The 15290-nt window shown below is 43.7% G+C and overlaps 1 protein-coding gene across 2 annotated transcripts in view; it reads left to right on the top strand.

Moving 5' to 3' along the window:
* Window positions 1-1651: 1651 nt before the first annotated feature.
* The window catches only part of NT5DC1 (5'-nucleotidase domain containing 1), a 109002-nt gene continuing 95363 nt past the window's right edge, over window positions 1652-15290 (top strand). The window contains exons 1-4 of one of the 2 annotated variants that reach the window (XM_005210743.5): window positions 1652-1877; window positions 8500-8591; window positions 10245-10316; window positions 12904-13010. In XM_005210743.5, coding sequence (XP_005210800.1) covers window positions 1785-1877; window positions 8500-8591; window positions 10245-10316; window positions 12904-13010 — 364 coding nt within the window. In that variant the 5' untranslated portion in view covers window positions 1652-1784. The remainder of the gene's footprint in view (window positions 1878-8499; window positions 8592-10244; window positions 10317-12903; window positions 13011-15290) is intronic. The other variant, NM_001105485.1, reaches the window with a different exon arrangement.

Here is a 15290-nt window from a genome sequence, read left to right as displayed (position 1 = left end):
ACCATTGATAAGCATGTCCAGGTCTTAGGGCCAACTCCAGTCCAGGATCATGACCACTTAGGCCATGAAAAACCAATCCTTTCATACTCTTCCTTCTAGCAATGAGTGCATGTGTACATTTACATTACTAAGAGAAGTCCCTGAAGTGCCTAGTCCCACAGTAAAACAAAATATCCCCCAAGGAGACTTGTGGCCTTCAATGTGTAGTCTACCTGTAGTGTGACCTTGGGACATACTCTAATGCAGGGGCCAAAAAAGAATGCTAAGGTCAATTCTATGGCCAACAGATTCACAAAAAAGAAACAGGCTCAAGTGATGAAATAATACAGCTTTTTCTTTTTTGATTCACAGGTATTAAAGACATGGCTGTTGGGCTTTAACCAGTGAATATAGCTTGATTTTCTTGAGGATTCCTTCCTGTTCCTAGTCCAGACAGATTTGTTTGGGGCTTTCACAAGTCATAATGGAACAAGTTATTAATTTATTCAAATGGGTCCACTGGGTACAATAAGTGTCCTACCAGGTTGAACTATTTATTGTACTAAATTAATTCCTTAATTGGTCTATTAGCCTCATAAGGATTAGTATTTGTAAGGGTTAAGTATAATTCTCAATCTATTATATTTTCATTATGTCATGACTATTGGTTTTTTCCCCTTTGGGCAAAGCCTTCTTTTAAATTTAAAGCAGAAGCAGTACAAAAATAATACATTTCTATTCTCTTTTTAATGTCAAGATTTGTATTTTCTCTTGTAAACAACTTAAAAAATCTCAGAGTCCTAGCCCTTCATATCCAGGAGTTCTCAGAATTAAATGCCCTGAGGATCCAGTGTACATTATGAATTAACTTTTCTTCTGTGCATCTAAAATGATACTCGCTATACACAGTCCTTGGAGAGAATTGAGAACATTGTCATTCAAATCGCTGTGTGTTGTATAAATTTTAAAACTTCTTTGCATAAAGTTTTCTTTTCTGCAGCATGTTTTAGGAAGTTTCTAAAGTCCTTTCATAGGAAAAATTCTTCACTATAATAAAAGTAAGATAATCAAATAACAACGAATATTGGTTTCCTTAATCATCATCACTTTGCAAAAATGGTCCTTCACGATTTCTAACAAATTTATTTTCTAATACGCTCCAGGGGGTGAAATGTTGAAGTCCCCCATTTTACTTAGAAATATACTTAGGAATTTTCTAAGGGATGTAAAATTTTTGATTCAATCCATGGTTAGAGATCTTGCGGACAAAATAATAATCTTCCAAATTATAGGCTACCTGGGGCAGAGGGGTATTAGTGGATAACATTTTCTGCAAAATCTTATATGATTTCGCACCCAAGAGTAAAGAGTCAGGTGTAACTTGGCTGTCTCACGGTTTCCCTGGTATTTTGATAACGCTGGGGCGCCCGAGTTAATTTTGTGGCAAAGGCTATGCACCAACAGGGACTTAGCGACGCCCCCAATCCCTGCAGCAGTGGCTCCGCTCCTGGCCATATCCCGCCTTCGGACTTAGGGGCGGGGATCAGAGTGGTGAGACTACGGCAGGAGCCGGCCTGGGCGTGTCACCCGAAGGCTGGGCACCTGGAAGGCCGGCTGCGAGGGGCGGAGAGAAGCGTGGTCGGGGGCGGGGCTCGCGGGCGCGGGAAGAGCGCGGGGCCGCCGTGCGGCGTCCGGAGCCCCGCCCCACTCCGCCGCGCCCCGCCGGGGAGCCCCGCAGCGTCTTCCCCGCGTGCTCTCCGCCACCTTCCGGCGTCCACGCAGTCGCTGGAGCTCCGCGCGCAACTATGGCTCAGCACTTCTCCCTGGCCGCCTGCGACGTGGTCGGCTTCGACCTGGACCACACTCTGTGTTGCTACAACCTGCCCGAGAGCGCCCGGGTGAGTGGCGCGGGCTGCCGGGCCGCCCGGCGTGCAGCCTCCTTGGTGGCGCCGGCTCGAGTTTCCTCCCAGTTTAGGCGGCGGCGGCGGGCGTCTCGGGGCCCTGCAGCCGCCGCGCTTTTGCGCACCACTCGGCCGCCCGCCGCGAGGCGGGGCGAAATGAAGCGTGCATACCCCACCCCTCGGCCCCGCCCCCACGCCGTCTCCGCCTTTGCTCTGGGAACCGGCTTCTTTGGCCCAGCCCATAGCCTAGTTTGAGAGATGGGTAGAGAAGAAAAGGGGCGAAGGAAAGACAAGTTGTGCAAGATTGGGTTGGGGAAGCGGTTCCTGGGGCAGAGGAAGGGCGGGGCCGGGGAAACGCGGTGTCCTTTGCAGATCCCCGGTTTTGGAACGTCTCAGCAAATCATTCTGGCTACCAGCAGAGCGCTGATACAGCCACCTGGTTAGCGATTTTTGTCTTCGTCTTTGGCTGCATTTTTTTTTCTTTTGCATTTCCATGCGACCGCCTGTCAGTTTTTAAATACTGCCGTCTGGGGAAAATTGTGTGGTGTATTCTTAGGAAAGAAGACTAACCGGAAAGTCATTAAGATCTTAGCCCTAATTTTGCCTTTTACCAAGAGCAGGAACTAAGTATTGCTCGTCTACTGCATGCTCCACGCAAGTTTTAATCCTAACAACAGCCCGGACCCTTCCTGCACTTAGGGAAGGAACAGGAAGTGGAGTGTGTATGATTCCATATCTGTACCCTTAAGTGAATTGTTCTCCCTCCCCCATTCCTTTAGTTTCACATGGAAACTGATTTTGAGAAATTAACAAAAAAAAATATTTTTTTTGGTAAGTCAAAGTTTTAAGTATCCAAAACAGAAAAAAACTGGCTATGGTCGTCAAAGCCAGGAATTTGCAGCCAGACTGCCTAGCTTAAGGCATTAGCTCCTCTGTTACTAGCGCTGTGACCTTGGGCAAATTACTTAACCTGTGTCTAATTTCAGTTTCCTCATCTGTAAAACTGGGCTAATAATTGTATTTACCTGGAAAGGTTGTTGCAAGGATTAAAAAGGTAATGGATATATAATGCTGAGAGCTGTTTCTGACACAAGTGGTGGCTTTTGTAGTTACTACTGGAATCATTGTCCAACCTGACCACTTAGGATAGAGTGCCAAGTAGCGGGAATAGACATCAGCCAGGGCAGCTCCTCATTAAGATGAGGTTCACTGCCCCAGTTAGCAGTTCGGGTACCTGTCAAAGGTCAAAACAGTGTATGAATTACTCCTGTTTTCTGTGTACAGATGGTTTTTAAAAAAAGTGTATTGTTCCTAATGTTGTGTGTTCCTGCTTTCCCAGAGTACAGATGTTTCCCTCCTCATGTTGAGAGTTAAGGAGACTTTTCTCCTCGATTCTCTGGCCACTACTTCGTCTAGGTCTTTGATTCATATTTTCCTTCTTTTGCCTTTCAAATCTTCCCCTGGATTAACATTTTCTTGCACTTCCTCTCTAGTCCCCTTCTTTTGAAAGAAATATTGGTAAAAGTCAATTTTGTGCATGTGTGAGCATACAATTTCAGAATCCAAGATTTCCCAAAAGCAAGAGTTCTTTACTACAAGCTTCAAATATAAGCGATACATAAAGGTTGAAAACGGTTATCTGGTGCATTTTCTTTCTGTTTGGTTCAGTAATCTTTCTGTGTGCTGAGCACCGTAATAGAATTAGGAGTACAGAGGAAACACACAGGTCCTCCGGTGGCCTTGTAATGGGTGAGGATGTTGGAGGGTGAGCTTTGGCCTCCTGTGCTGACGGCAGCTTGCCTGGCCCTTGCTGACGCTTGGCTGTACCTCTGCCAGGGGCCCTCCTTTCTTCATCACACTGATCCCTCATCTGGCAGGTCTCATATTAAATAGCCTGGGCCCCCTTAAGTTTACCTTCTTATCCTGATCCTACCTCCAGTTTTCCATAAAACCTTAATTTCTCACAGCACTTACACACTGCCTTGAATTTTTCCTATTTACTTGTTGGAACCTTCCCCTAGATCCTAGAGCCATGACCCTTGACCTCAGTATCTGTGACTTTATTGTGTGTTCTGTGTGCCAAGCTGACTCTGCACATGCGGAGTTCAGTAAATAATTATGAAACGATTGAATAAATAATAGGTATTTCAGTAACTGAATATGGCACTCACAGTCACTATTCTAATAAGTATTCTGCTGATACAAACTGGTTTGATCCTTACAACAGCTGTATGAGGTAGATGTTATTAACCTCCTTTAGAGATGAGGACTGGAGAAGGCAATGGCACCCACTCCAGGACTCTTGCCTGGGAAATCCCATGGACGGAGGAGCTTGGTGGGCTTCAGTCCATGGGGTCGCTAAGAGTCGGACACGACTGATCGACTTCACTTTCACTTTTCACTTTCATGCATTGGAGAAGGAAATGGCAACCCACTTCCAGTGTTCTTGCCTGGAGAATCCCAGGGACAGAGGAGCCTGGTGGGCTTCCGTCTATGGGGTCGCACAGAGTCAGACACGACTGACGCAACTTAGCAGCAGCAGCAGAGATGAGGACAGTCACAGAAAGGATAAGTAAGTAGCTTGTCCAGGGTCACCCAGCATGGTGGGCTGGCCGGCAGGTTTCTGCTGCCTACCACAGGCTTTCTGTGTGCTATAAAGCCCAAAAGGGAGGCCTTGGAGTGAGTGATGCTTGAACTGGGTCCCAGCACAGGAGTGACAACTGGCAGGTGAGGAGGCAAAGAGGAACATTTCAGGCAGAGGAAATATGGCCAAGGCAAGGACCAAGAGATAAGAAATAGCACCTGGATCTGCTGGGTATCAAGCAGAAGGTGGGGAATGGCAGGAGAAGATACTGGAGATGGCAGTGGTGTTTGCATGGTGGGTCACTGAGTGCCTCATGGGCATATTTCGTAAGTGCAGTGTGCTGTGTGCTAGGTCGCCTCAGTCATGTCCGATTCTTTGTGACCCTATCGACCATAGCCCACCAGGCTCCTCTGTCCTTGGAATTCTCCAGGCAAGAGTACTGGAGTGGGTTGCCACGCCCTCCCTCCAGGGGATCTTCCCTACCCAGGGATTGAACCAGAGTCTCTGTGTCTCCTGCAGTGGCAGGTGGGTTCTTTACCACTAGCGCCACCTGGAAAGCCATTTAATAAGTGCAGAGTGTTATGCCAGTGTGGAACTGGGTGCGTCACCTCAACAGGGGCTCAGGAAAAGCATCCTGGAAATGATGACACCTGTGTTGTCCTGGAGTTTCAGACTCAGGAGTGTTCGGGGCCAGGCAGTTAACCTGAATGTGCGACGGGGAATGTGGGGGTCTCTGGCAGCCAGGAGAATGAACATACACAGCTGTGCTCATCTGCCAGCATTTGCCATGGGGCGTAGAGGCTCAGTCTTGCCAGATCTAATTCTCTCAAGGCAAGTTAGAAATCGAAGCTTGTGTGAGAAGTCTGTCAGTTTTTTTCAGTGCCAACTCATTTTCAAAACAGCGGAATTATGGGGTCGCCAGATATAGTGAAGAAAAACTCAGGACATCCGGTTCAATTTGAGTTTCAAAGAACAAAAACATTTTTAGTGTATGTGTGTTCCAACTATCTCATGGGATATGCTTATATTAAAAAATTACTTGCTATTTAGCCGAAAATCCAATTGACCTAGGAGTTTCATATTTTATCTGGCATCCTTCAGTGGGAACCAGATATAATTTGTGGTCTGCCTACAACCCGCAGGGCACCAGTTTGCAACCGCTGGGGATTCTGCATGATCATTAGTCAGGTGAGACTGTTGGGAAAGTAAGTTAGCAGCTAAGACCGGGAGAGGAAGGGGTGGGTGGTGGAGGCCCTATGCCATGAGGGCTTCTGGGGTGAGTCAACATTAATGTAAGGAAAAGGTTCAAGGGCCAAGGGCTTAGGACTGAAGAGGGCTTTCAAAGACACAGCCTTCCCTGTGTTCCTCAGCACTGCTCTTCTCTGCTTCTCCATACACATTGACCCCATTCTCTCCTATTATAGAACCTTCTCCTCCAAATACAGCTGTGGGCACCCCCATAGGCAGCCCTATTGGAAAGGGCTCTTTGCCTTGGGAAGGAATCTGACCTTATTAGAATCACGTATCCGTGTCTTGATCAATATTGCCAAAGGGTGAGAAATTCCAGTTGTCCAAGGCTGAAAATACTTACCTTGATCAGAGGCAAGTCTAATGGTGTGCAGTAACCATTGGTAGCTTGAAACGGGCCATGGTCGGGGGCATCTGTTCCATGGAAATGAACAAAGGCTGTGAGTCAGGGCTTTTTTTTTTATTAACCACCACATGACTGAGGATAATAGCAATACCTAAATTGAATTTACTTGTATGCCATGCACTGCTTTAAGCATCTGAGGATTTACATTACACATGGGATTTACATCTGTTAATCCCGGGGCACTGGTTTCTTGCAGGCAGGATCATGACGTGTTTTGTTTGTTTGTTTTTTTTTATCGTCCATAGTACTTTGTACTTTCAAGTGACTCAGTACATTTTATGATTGATAATTCATATGAGTGAAAATTCGTATAACATAGAAGTCAGTGATTTTCAATCATCTCACAGTTTCAGGAATTTGGTAGGAGCCCCACCCTGTCCCGGAGAAGGCAATGGCACCCCACTCCAGTACTCTTGCCTGGAAAATCCCATGGATGGAGGAGCCTGGTGGGCTGAAGTCCATGGAGTCGCTATAAGTCAGACACGACTGAGCGACTTCACTTTCATTTTTCATTTACATGCATTGGAGGAGGAAATGGCAACCCACTCCAGTGTTCTTGCCTGGAGAATCCCAGGGATGGGGGAGCCTAGTGGGCTGCCGTCTATGGGGTCGCACAGAGTTGGACACGACTGAAGTGGCTTAGCAGCAGCAGCAGCAGCAGCCACCCTGTCCTGAAGGCTTGGAATTTCTGGGTGGTTTTAAGAACTATCACCTGTGGTTCTGACTCACCTCCAGGGTTGAGGACTGTTTGTACATAGTGTTGACTTAATGTAACTCTGAACAACTGACCTGGATCAGGGTCTCATTGTGTGGGGTACATGTATAGCCATTTTCATTAGCTTTATGACAGGAAACAGCTCTATTTGACCAGGAGCCTTTGCTTTCTCTGTACTCATCTCCTGACACTCATAACCCCAATCCGCAACTTGAGCTGTGTGAGCTGTGTGTCCCCTGGACTTGCATGGCCCTCTCCCCGCTGGATTCACCCAGCTAACTGCTCTGTCCTGCAGGAGTCAGTGTGGACATCACTCCCTCAGGGAGGCCTTCTACTCTTGCTGCTGTATCTATTCCCACTTCCCTTCTGTGCCATTCCAGTGCTGTTGAAACCTGTCATGGGCTAACATCTGCAGAAGAAGGGTCAGGATACTCTGTGTGTCCTCTTGGACACTGTTCACTCTCAAAAAACCTGGAGTTTTGTTGTTGAGAATGAAATCTGTCGACAGTCAGAAGAGCGTTTACTTTTATGCTTGCTTCCAGAGGGTTTTTTTTTTTTTCTTTCCCCTCAGCTTTTCTTACAATGGATAAAAGAAGAGAGTCCCTGTGTCTGATGAAGGTGCCGCGATTCCTCCTGTAGATTACCTGCCTGGTTCTCATGTGTATTTCTCTTTGAGATTCCCCTATAGAAGAAAGAAATCGTGCCCAATTCTTTGTGACCCCATGGACTATACAGTCCATGGAATTCTCCAGGCCAGGATACTGGAGTGGGTAGCCTATCCCTTCTCCAGGGGACTTCCCAACTCAGGGATCAAACCTAGGTCTCCCACATTGCAGGCAGATTCTTTGCCAGCTGAGCCACAAGGGAGATTCCCCTGTGTCAAACGACAAAACTAAAAGTAGTAATGAATTGGATGTTCCTTCATTTAGAGAAAACGTTTCCTGGATTGGGGGAGTGCAGTGGCCCCACAAGCAGTGGGGCACTCTTCCCCAGAGATTTTGGGCATGACCGTGTTTTATAGTGTTAGATGAGGCAATGCAAAAACAGGGTCTCATTGGCTAGGAGGTTGGAAATTTCCTAATAGGGACTGAGGGTCCTGTTCTCCAGGGAGAAGTAAGGGAGGTAAAGCTGACACGGCAGATTGTGATTGGTGTGTGTTAGGTTTCCTTGACAGGGATTTTCTATAAGTGCACACTGATTTAGGTTTAGATTGTGCCAAGGTCTGGGCCAGTGGGGTGGCCTCCACTGTTTGGGGCTCAAGTACATAAAATAGCGTTATCAGCTGTCATGGGGCCTTCTGGAAAGGATGGACGGGGTGGATGTAGAGTGGTCAGTATGTTTATCATCTGGTGAATTGTTAAATCAATTTACAAAGCTTTGTCGTCTTAATGATCTCCAACCCTCTAGGCTTCCGGGGTAGGATTAATAATTGTCCTTGGTTGTGTAATTGTACACTGATAGTGTAAAAAAGACAGCAGCTACCTGGGGCTCGCAGGAGTGCATAAATTCCTGGGAAGGAATGTTTACCCGCCAAGCTTCACAATTAACAGGTAATACAGATTCCTTCCCAGCTATCTCGTGGCTTATTCCATTAGGTCTTCAGGCCTGTGAAGTTAAGAAGGCATAGTGAAATTTACATTTAATCTCTTTTCCTTTCTGTTAACAGCTCATTTATAATAGCTTTGCTCAGTTCCTGGTCAAGGAGAAAGGGTATGACAAGGGATTGCTCACGGTGACCCCAGAGGATTGGGATTTCTGGTAAGCAGCTTTTTTTTAAAGGTCTGTACATTCCCTCTGGTTTTTAATTATTGTGGATAAAATTTTAATGCTTCTTCTTCCATGGAGACAGAAGGTGAAATGTGAAGTTGAGCCAAAGGACAGAATGCCTTCTGTACTAAAAGTTTTATATTTGATGAATTAAAGTCCTTTCTATTTTTAGGCTTGCTTAGTTAAGTATGAAAATTAAGCTAAGAGCGAATGTGACTAATTTGGATATTTTTGCATGGGTTAAGTCTGTCATTATTAAGAGTTTCAGAGATTAAGAACTGTCTCTAAAATGTACATCTTTTATTAAAAAATTATTTTATTGCCCTTCCTATACAGAACTGTGTGAAAAGAGGTGGAAATCATCATGTTTTGAATGCGTGTGTGTGTGCACATGTGCATGCTCTGTTGTGTCCAACTCTTTTCAACCCTGTGGACGATAGCCTGTCAAGCTTCTCTGTCCTGGAATTTTCCAGGCAAGAATACTGGAGCAGGTTGCTATTTCCTGCTCCAAGAGATCTTCCCGACCCAGGGATCCAACCCGTATCTCTGGTGTCTCCTGCGTTGGCAGGCAGAGTCGTTACCATCGTGCCACCTGGGAATTCCCATGTTTTAATAAGTGTCTGAATTAGGACATCTGTTTTTGTGTAATTTGGGTAGATATTCCTATAACAGAGGCTCTTGACAGCTTACTCCCTTCCTGGCTTAGGAGTCTCAACTTCCCAAGGTTTCCTTTGTCTTTCTTCCTCATTTAACCAAGAAAATCAAACAAAAGTCCTATTAAACCACTTTAAATTGTTCAGTTAAAAATTAACAGTTGTCCTGAAACGCATGAAAAATACATCCAGAAATAATTCTTCAGCAACGGTGTTCATCTATTATGCATTCTTCCAGTGTTTGGTTAGTCCTTTTTGATTTCTCCCTTTCTGAAAAGGAAGAAACAGAAACATTTTGCTATATGAAACTCTTATGGAAATGTTACTGTGAACCAAAGTAAATAATGCTTGTAAAGTACCCTGTCCTTTTCTTTTCATTCTGTTGGTATTTGGTGGCCATTATGCCTTCTTGTTTTTATTACTCATAATAATGACTCTGAACCCACTTTTCTTCCCAAATCCCATAAGTCTTTTACAGTGAAGAACCTAAAACTTAGTGTTTGACTTTCTTTTAGTGGTTTTCAATAATGTGCCTAGCCCAGAGGGCTAGTTCTTATAGCCTGACCTAAATTGAGGCAGAGTCTAAAGAGTACAGAAAAGATTCTGGCTAAGATCTTAACTTGTAAAATATGAATGTGTGTTTGTGTGTGTTTTATTTAATGAAAAACATTTGTACATTTTAGCAGAGGCATACAATGGTGCTCATTTTTTGTTCTGAGTTTTTTTTTCTCAGCTCAAAGAGTTTAGACACTAAATATGCTGTCCTTTGCCCACATAGCAGTTTGCCTCATGTACTTGCTCTGTGGATATTTAATTTTAGAATTCTTGAATTTTAGAATTCAAGAGCTTACTTGTTTGATTAACATGTTATTCACCTGGGTGGGAGAGTCTTTTTTTAGCATTATGACTTTTTGAAAATATAAGTTACTATTTCTTGATTAAGTGTTAATAAGTATGTGAACTGATTGGTAACCAGACTTTTCTGTTTCAGTTGCAAGGGCTTGGCACTGGATCTGGAAGATGGGAACTTCATTAAACTTGCAGATAATGGCACCGTGCTCAGGTAATAGAATTTAGTTGTGGTGTTGAAACTTTACTCTTTTATTACCATGTAGGATTAGACTGTTAAGGTATGGATTAAACAAGATTATTACTTGAGTCAGTCAGATGAGAGATTGTCTGTGTGCCTGTGGGTCTTTGTAGGACTCGTTTGAGCCATTTAAATATAAATCTGGGAGCATTAGATTGAAAGGTCTAATTCTTTAAATTTAGCTTATCAGAAATATTTGCACAGGAAATACAGTAGAATGTTAACTTGCTTTTTGACTGCCTCTACTGCAAAAGAGCCTGGGAATTTTATCATGTTAACCTGGAGTAAAATTGAAGCTCTCTTTATTAAGGAAGAAGGAAAGAATGGACATGGGGTAGAATTGGTGGTCTAGGCACACCTCTCTTTCTTCCACTTGTCCAAATTTGCCCCCATCATACAGGACTCATGTTGTGTCTCACCTTCTGGAAGTGTTTCTAGATTCTTCCAGCCTTCATCAGGGTCTCCCCGTCCCAAGCTTAGTGCTGACTCCCTTTCCTCCCCTCTTCTTAGTTGGTTAGTGTTAGTTGCTTAGTTGTGTCTGACTCTTTGCAACCCCATGAACTACAGCCCGCCAGGTTCCTCTGTCCATGGGATTCTCCAGGCAAGGATACTGGAGTGGGTTGCTATTCCCTTCTCCAGGGGATCTTCCTGGCCCAGCGATTGAACCTGGGTCTCCTGCATCACAGGCAGATTCTTTGCCATCTGAGCCACCAGGGAAGGTGAGTTCAACACTTTGAGTGTTAATAAGAGTAGGGCAAGCATGGACGGAGGAGCCTGACAGGCTACAGTCCGTAAGGTCGCAAAGAGTTGCACACAACTGAAGCGACTTAGCACAGCACGGAACAGGCAATGGAAAAGCAGCTGCCATCACTGCTTTGTGTTTTACAGAAGGTACCATGGGGTAAGCGTCTGTTTTCCTTCCAGTACTGACAGTACAGGCAAGTTAACAGGGCCGTGCAGTTGTGTGATTTATTATTTATGCTGACTCAGTTGGAGTCCAAGAAGAGGATGCTCGTTGCTTTGGGTACATCATTCCTTTTGTACAGTACAGGCTCACACTCTACCCAGACTGTCCCCTAAGGTGGAGCTAGCTAGAGCAGATGTCGTTCCACTTCTGATAATTTTGTAATTCATTTACATCTTTTTTTCTCAGGCAGCTAGAGATATGAGTGTATGTATTCATTTGTATGTATAAATAAACATAGATATATATATGCAGACACATATATACATACATACACACAATGCAGCTTTGACCATGACCTTTAATGTCCCTTTCCGATTCTTACAATGTACTTGGCTATTTTCAGTCATGGTTAAAAGAATAGAAATCATTCTGCAACTTTGCTTCTTTTCTTTGTTCTGTCTGTCTGTCTGTCCCCATTCCCAACATCATTTCTCCAAGGTCTGACCATCTCCATTCAAGTTTGGCTAACCCACCGGCCAGCTCCTCCTGAGTTTATAAGCTTATGTCCTTGATGCCTGCTTTCAAACAATGTAGTAGATACCTTTTCGTACTTCCTGCTCAAGATTCCTCCACCTTTAATATAGCTTTTATTATATAAATGTTAACCTCTCTATAAAAAGGATCCTAATTGTGATTTTCTTCCATTTGCCTTTCTTATTTCATTTCCATTTTCTTCATTTTGCTTTGCTACCACAGTCTAGCATTATAATTTCTCATAGTAAACTACATGAAATATTAACTGTTTTTCTATAGGGTAAGATTCTCTTAACCAGGCCCAACCGATGTAAAAGCAGTATTTTGAGCTCAAAAAATAGCTACTTTCTTGTCTTCCTGTTCCAGGTTTTGCCACGTTCATCTTACTGTTTCCCATTGTGTTGTTAGCTACCTTATGTCCTTGAGTGGCACATTACTACCCTGTCTTCATCTTCATAGTCCCTGTGCTTGCGCAGCCCTGGGTACCAGGCACATCTTTCCTCCTGCAGGCCTTAGCTCTTGCTCTGACTTGGACTTCCTCCTCCCCACAGGCCAGCTTCCCACCTAGTCCCTGCAGCTGTTTCCTCTTTGTTCCGTTAGGGAAGTCTTATCTGCATGGTTAATGGACAACTTCTTAGGCAAGGCTTGTCCTATTTCTCCCAGAGAAGTTGTAGTTTATAGATTGGTCTGGGACACCTATCACAGCATTGACCTCAGAGTGTGCTTCTCCTGATCACTTGCTGGTTGAGGGGTGAAATGGAGGAAGAAAAAGAGCCTTTTTCAGAGAAATGCCTTTCAAAAAAGAGGGGATATATGTTTATGTATCCCATCGCTGATTCACTTTGCAGTACAATAGACACTAACACAACATTGTCAAACAACTATACTCCAATAAAAATTTTAAAAATAAAAATTTAAGAAATAACAACAAAAAAGAGAAATACCTTATAGGATCCTAAATAGGGAAGTCATCCCGTTGAAAACCTTTTTCTTAAAAAAAAAAAAAAAAAACCCTTTAGTAGTATTAGGGTGAATTAATAAGTTAATAATAGCAAGGCTGGAGGAGGGAGTGTTCAAGGGAACCACCGATGAACCGTGTACCTCATCTCTTCAAACCAGGGCCAGCCACGGCACGAAGATGCTGTCTGCGGAGGCGCTGGCGGAGGAGTTCGGCAGGAAGGAGTGGAAGCACTTCATGCCGGACACGGGAATGGCCTTCCGGTCAGGTACGGTTCCCGTGTGGGGCAGCGCCGCCATTCCCTCTTCTGTTGTTTTTAACCCCGAACCTGTGACATCAAGACACAGAGCAGTCTTGAGGGGTGGGCTTCCTCCATTTCACCCCTCAAGCCAGCATCCTGCTGGGCAGGATGCACAAGACCGCAATTGTGGTTTCATAGAAACTGTTATTTCCCATGTGTGTCTGGTTTTTCTTTGGCAGTTGGTTCTGTTTTATTTAACGTTTTTATTGATTCACCTTTTACTTGTTCTGGAGTAACGAAGACTTAGCACTTAGGAATAATACATTACTTATTCTGTATTTTTATTAATTCGTTACCTGCACAATCCTTTTATTTCTCTGTTCCCCGCTTCTCCCCACATTCATATTCCTCACCTCTCCTGTTTTCTAGAATTCTTTTCTTTACTGCCATTTCTAGTATCTTCTACCATCATCTTTTTGCCACCTTTTACTGCGAGTGATTTTACACAACTTTTTCCCACTCTCCTTAAAGAGTTTTACCATGAGTAAACATGAAAAGATTTTTCAAAAATTATTTATAGACAAAAGATGTCATTAATAAAGAATGATTAAAACACTTATAAATAGACCTCATTAAAAGTCTTAATTGTTAGTTTTTCATTTGTTCTAGGTTTTTTTGGTCATTTTCTCCCATACTGTAGTTTTGAATACACCTATTTTCCTTTCAAAAATATAGTAACTGGAAAATAGTTGGAGTTATTCCTTATTGCTATCGTGTTTTTATTTGTCATATTTGTTTTTGGGTGGTTTGTTTTCTCATAGTGAGAAGAAAACGTCAGGAAGTATGTGTTAATAATAAAATAAGTTGATAGGAAAAACAGAGTTCACCTTGGGGTTAGGTGTAGAATGCTTTCACACTCAACTTACAATAGCTAGGAAGTTAAATGGATAGATTTACTTTTTATTCAAGTGATAAGGAAGACTCCTGTAGTCTGTCCAGATGCATGTGTACAAGCGTGCATGCTTATTCACGTCCATCTCTTTTAGACTGTGAGCTGTAGCCCGCCAGTCTCCTCTGTCCATGGAATTTACTGGAGCGGGTTGCCATTTCCTAGTCCAGGGTATCTTCCCGACCTAGGGATCAAACCTGCGTCTCTTGTGCCTGTTACGTGGGCGGACGGGTTCTTTACCACTGTCCCACCTGTCCAGATGTAGGCAGTTGTAAATAGAGGTGAACAACATGGGTTTGAACTGGGCAGGTCCACTTACACCAGCTGGCTGGCTCAGGCAGGTCTCCCTGGTATCATAGACCGAGAGATCAGATGCATTACGGGTAGTGAGCCTTGGGAATCTGTGTCCACTGTCCTGGTCCCTGCAGCCCTGGTGTGTCATGTGGTCTGACAGCATAGCAGGGTGGGCAGAGATGTATGTGGGCCGTCTTCTCCCTTTTCTCCAAATTCTTGCTTTTCCTCATACTGACAAAGACATCCTAGCCTTTCTTAAGAATGAAAACTAGTCTGAGATGTTCCCCCCAACAATTTCAGCTGTGAAAAAGTTAAAAAACAAGAAGACTGTGACAACCATAATATTCTTAACTGAGGAAAAGGGCATACAAACCTATACAACCAGTTTGTGAATTAATAGAAGTTGACTTTATTTCTTTTATATTCTTGGTAATTTGACATGAAGATATGAGGGCGTTAAGTAACATTTAAAGGGATAAGCATCTGGACCTTAGAGTTTTCTCTTAATTTACTGTGACACTGCTTCTTTCCAACATACAGCTAACTCTTGAACAACTCAGGAATTAGGGACACTTACCTCAAGAAGTTGAAAATCTTGAGTATAACTTAATTGTCAGCCCTCCCTACTTGGAGTTCCTCCCTGTCTCAGTTTCTGCATTTGTGGGTTCAACTCACTGCAGGTCACAGATCGTCTACTGCTATAGTATTTATTGTATTTATTTACGTGTTGAAAAAAATACATGTAAAAGTGGACTTGTGCAGTTCACACCTGTGTTGTTCAAAGGTTGACTGTAACCCATTCAATTTTTGGATCATTCAACAAGCATTTATTGAGTGCCTACAATATACTGGAAATTGTGCATAGTAAACACTGAGACACAAGACCGCTATGTTCAATAACCTCATACATAGCTTGCAAATGGAGGAAGGGGGCGGGCAGTTACAATAATCTGCACAAAAGTAATTGTGACCATTTGAAAAGTACTCCCTTACATTAAACTGAAATCCGACTCCACCTGTTGATCCTGCCTGATTCCTCTTTGTACCAGGAGTTCTCAGGAGAG

This window comes from Bos taurus, chromosome 9 (genome assembly GCF_002263795.3).
Source record: "Bos taurus isolate L1 Dominette 01449 registration number 42190680 breed Hereford chromosome 9, ARS-UCD2.0, whole genome shotgun sequence".
Lineage (NCBI taxonomy): Eukaryota > Metazoa > Chordata > Mammalia > Artiodactyla > Bovidae > Bos > Bos taurus.
The sequence above is the reverse complement of the archived record's forward strand: the minus strand, read 5'-3'. Positions and strand labels throughout refer to the sequence as shown.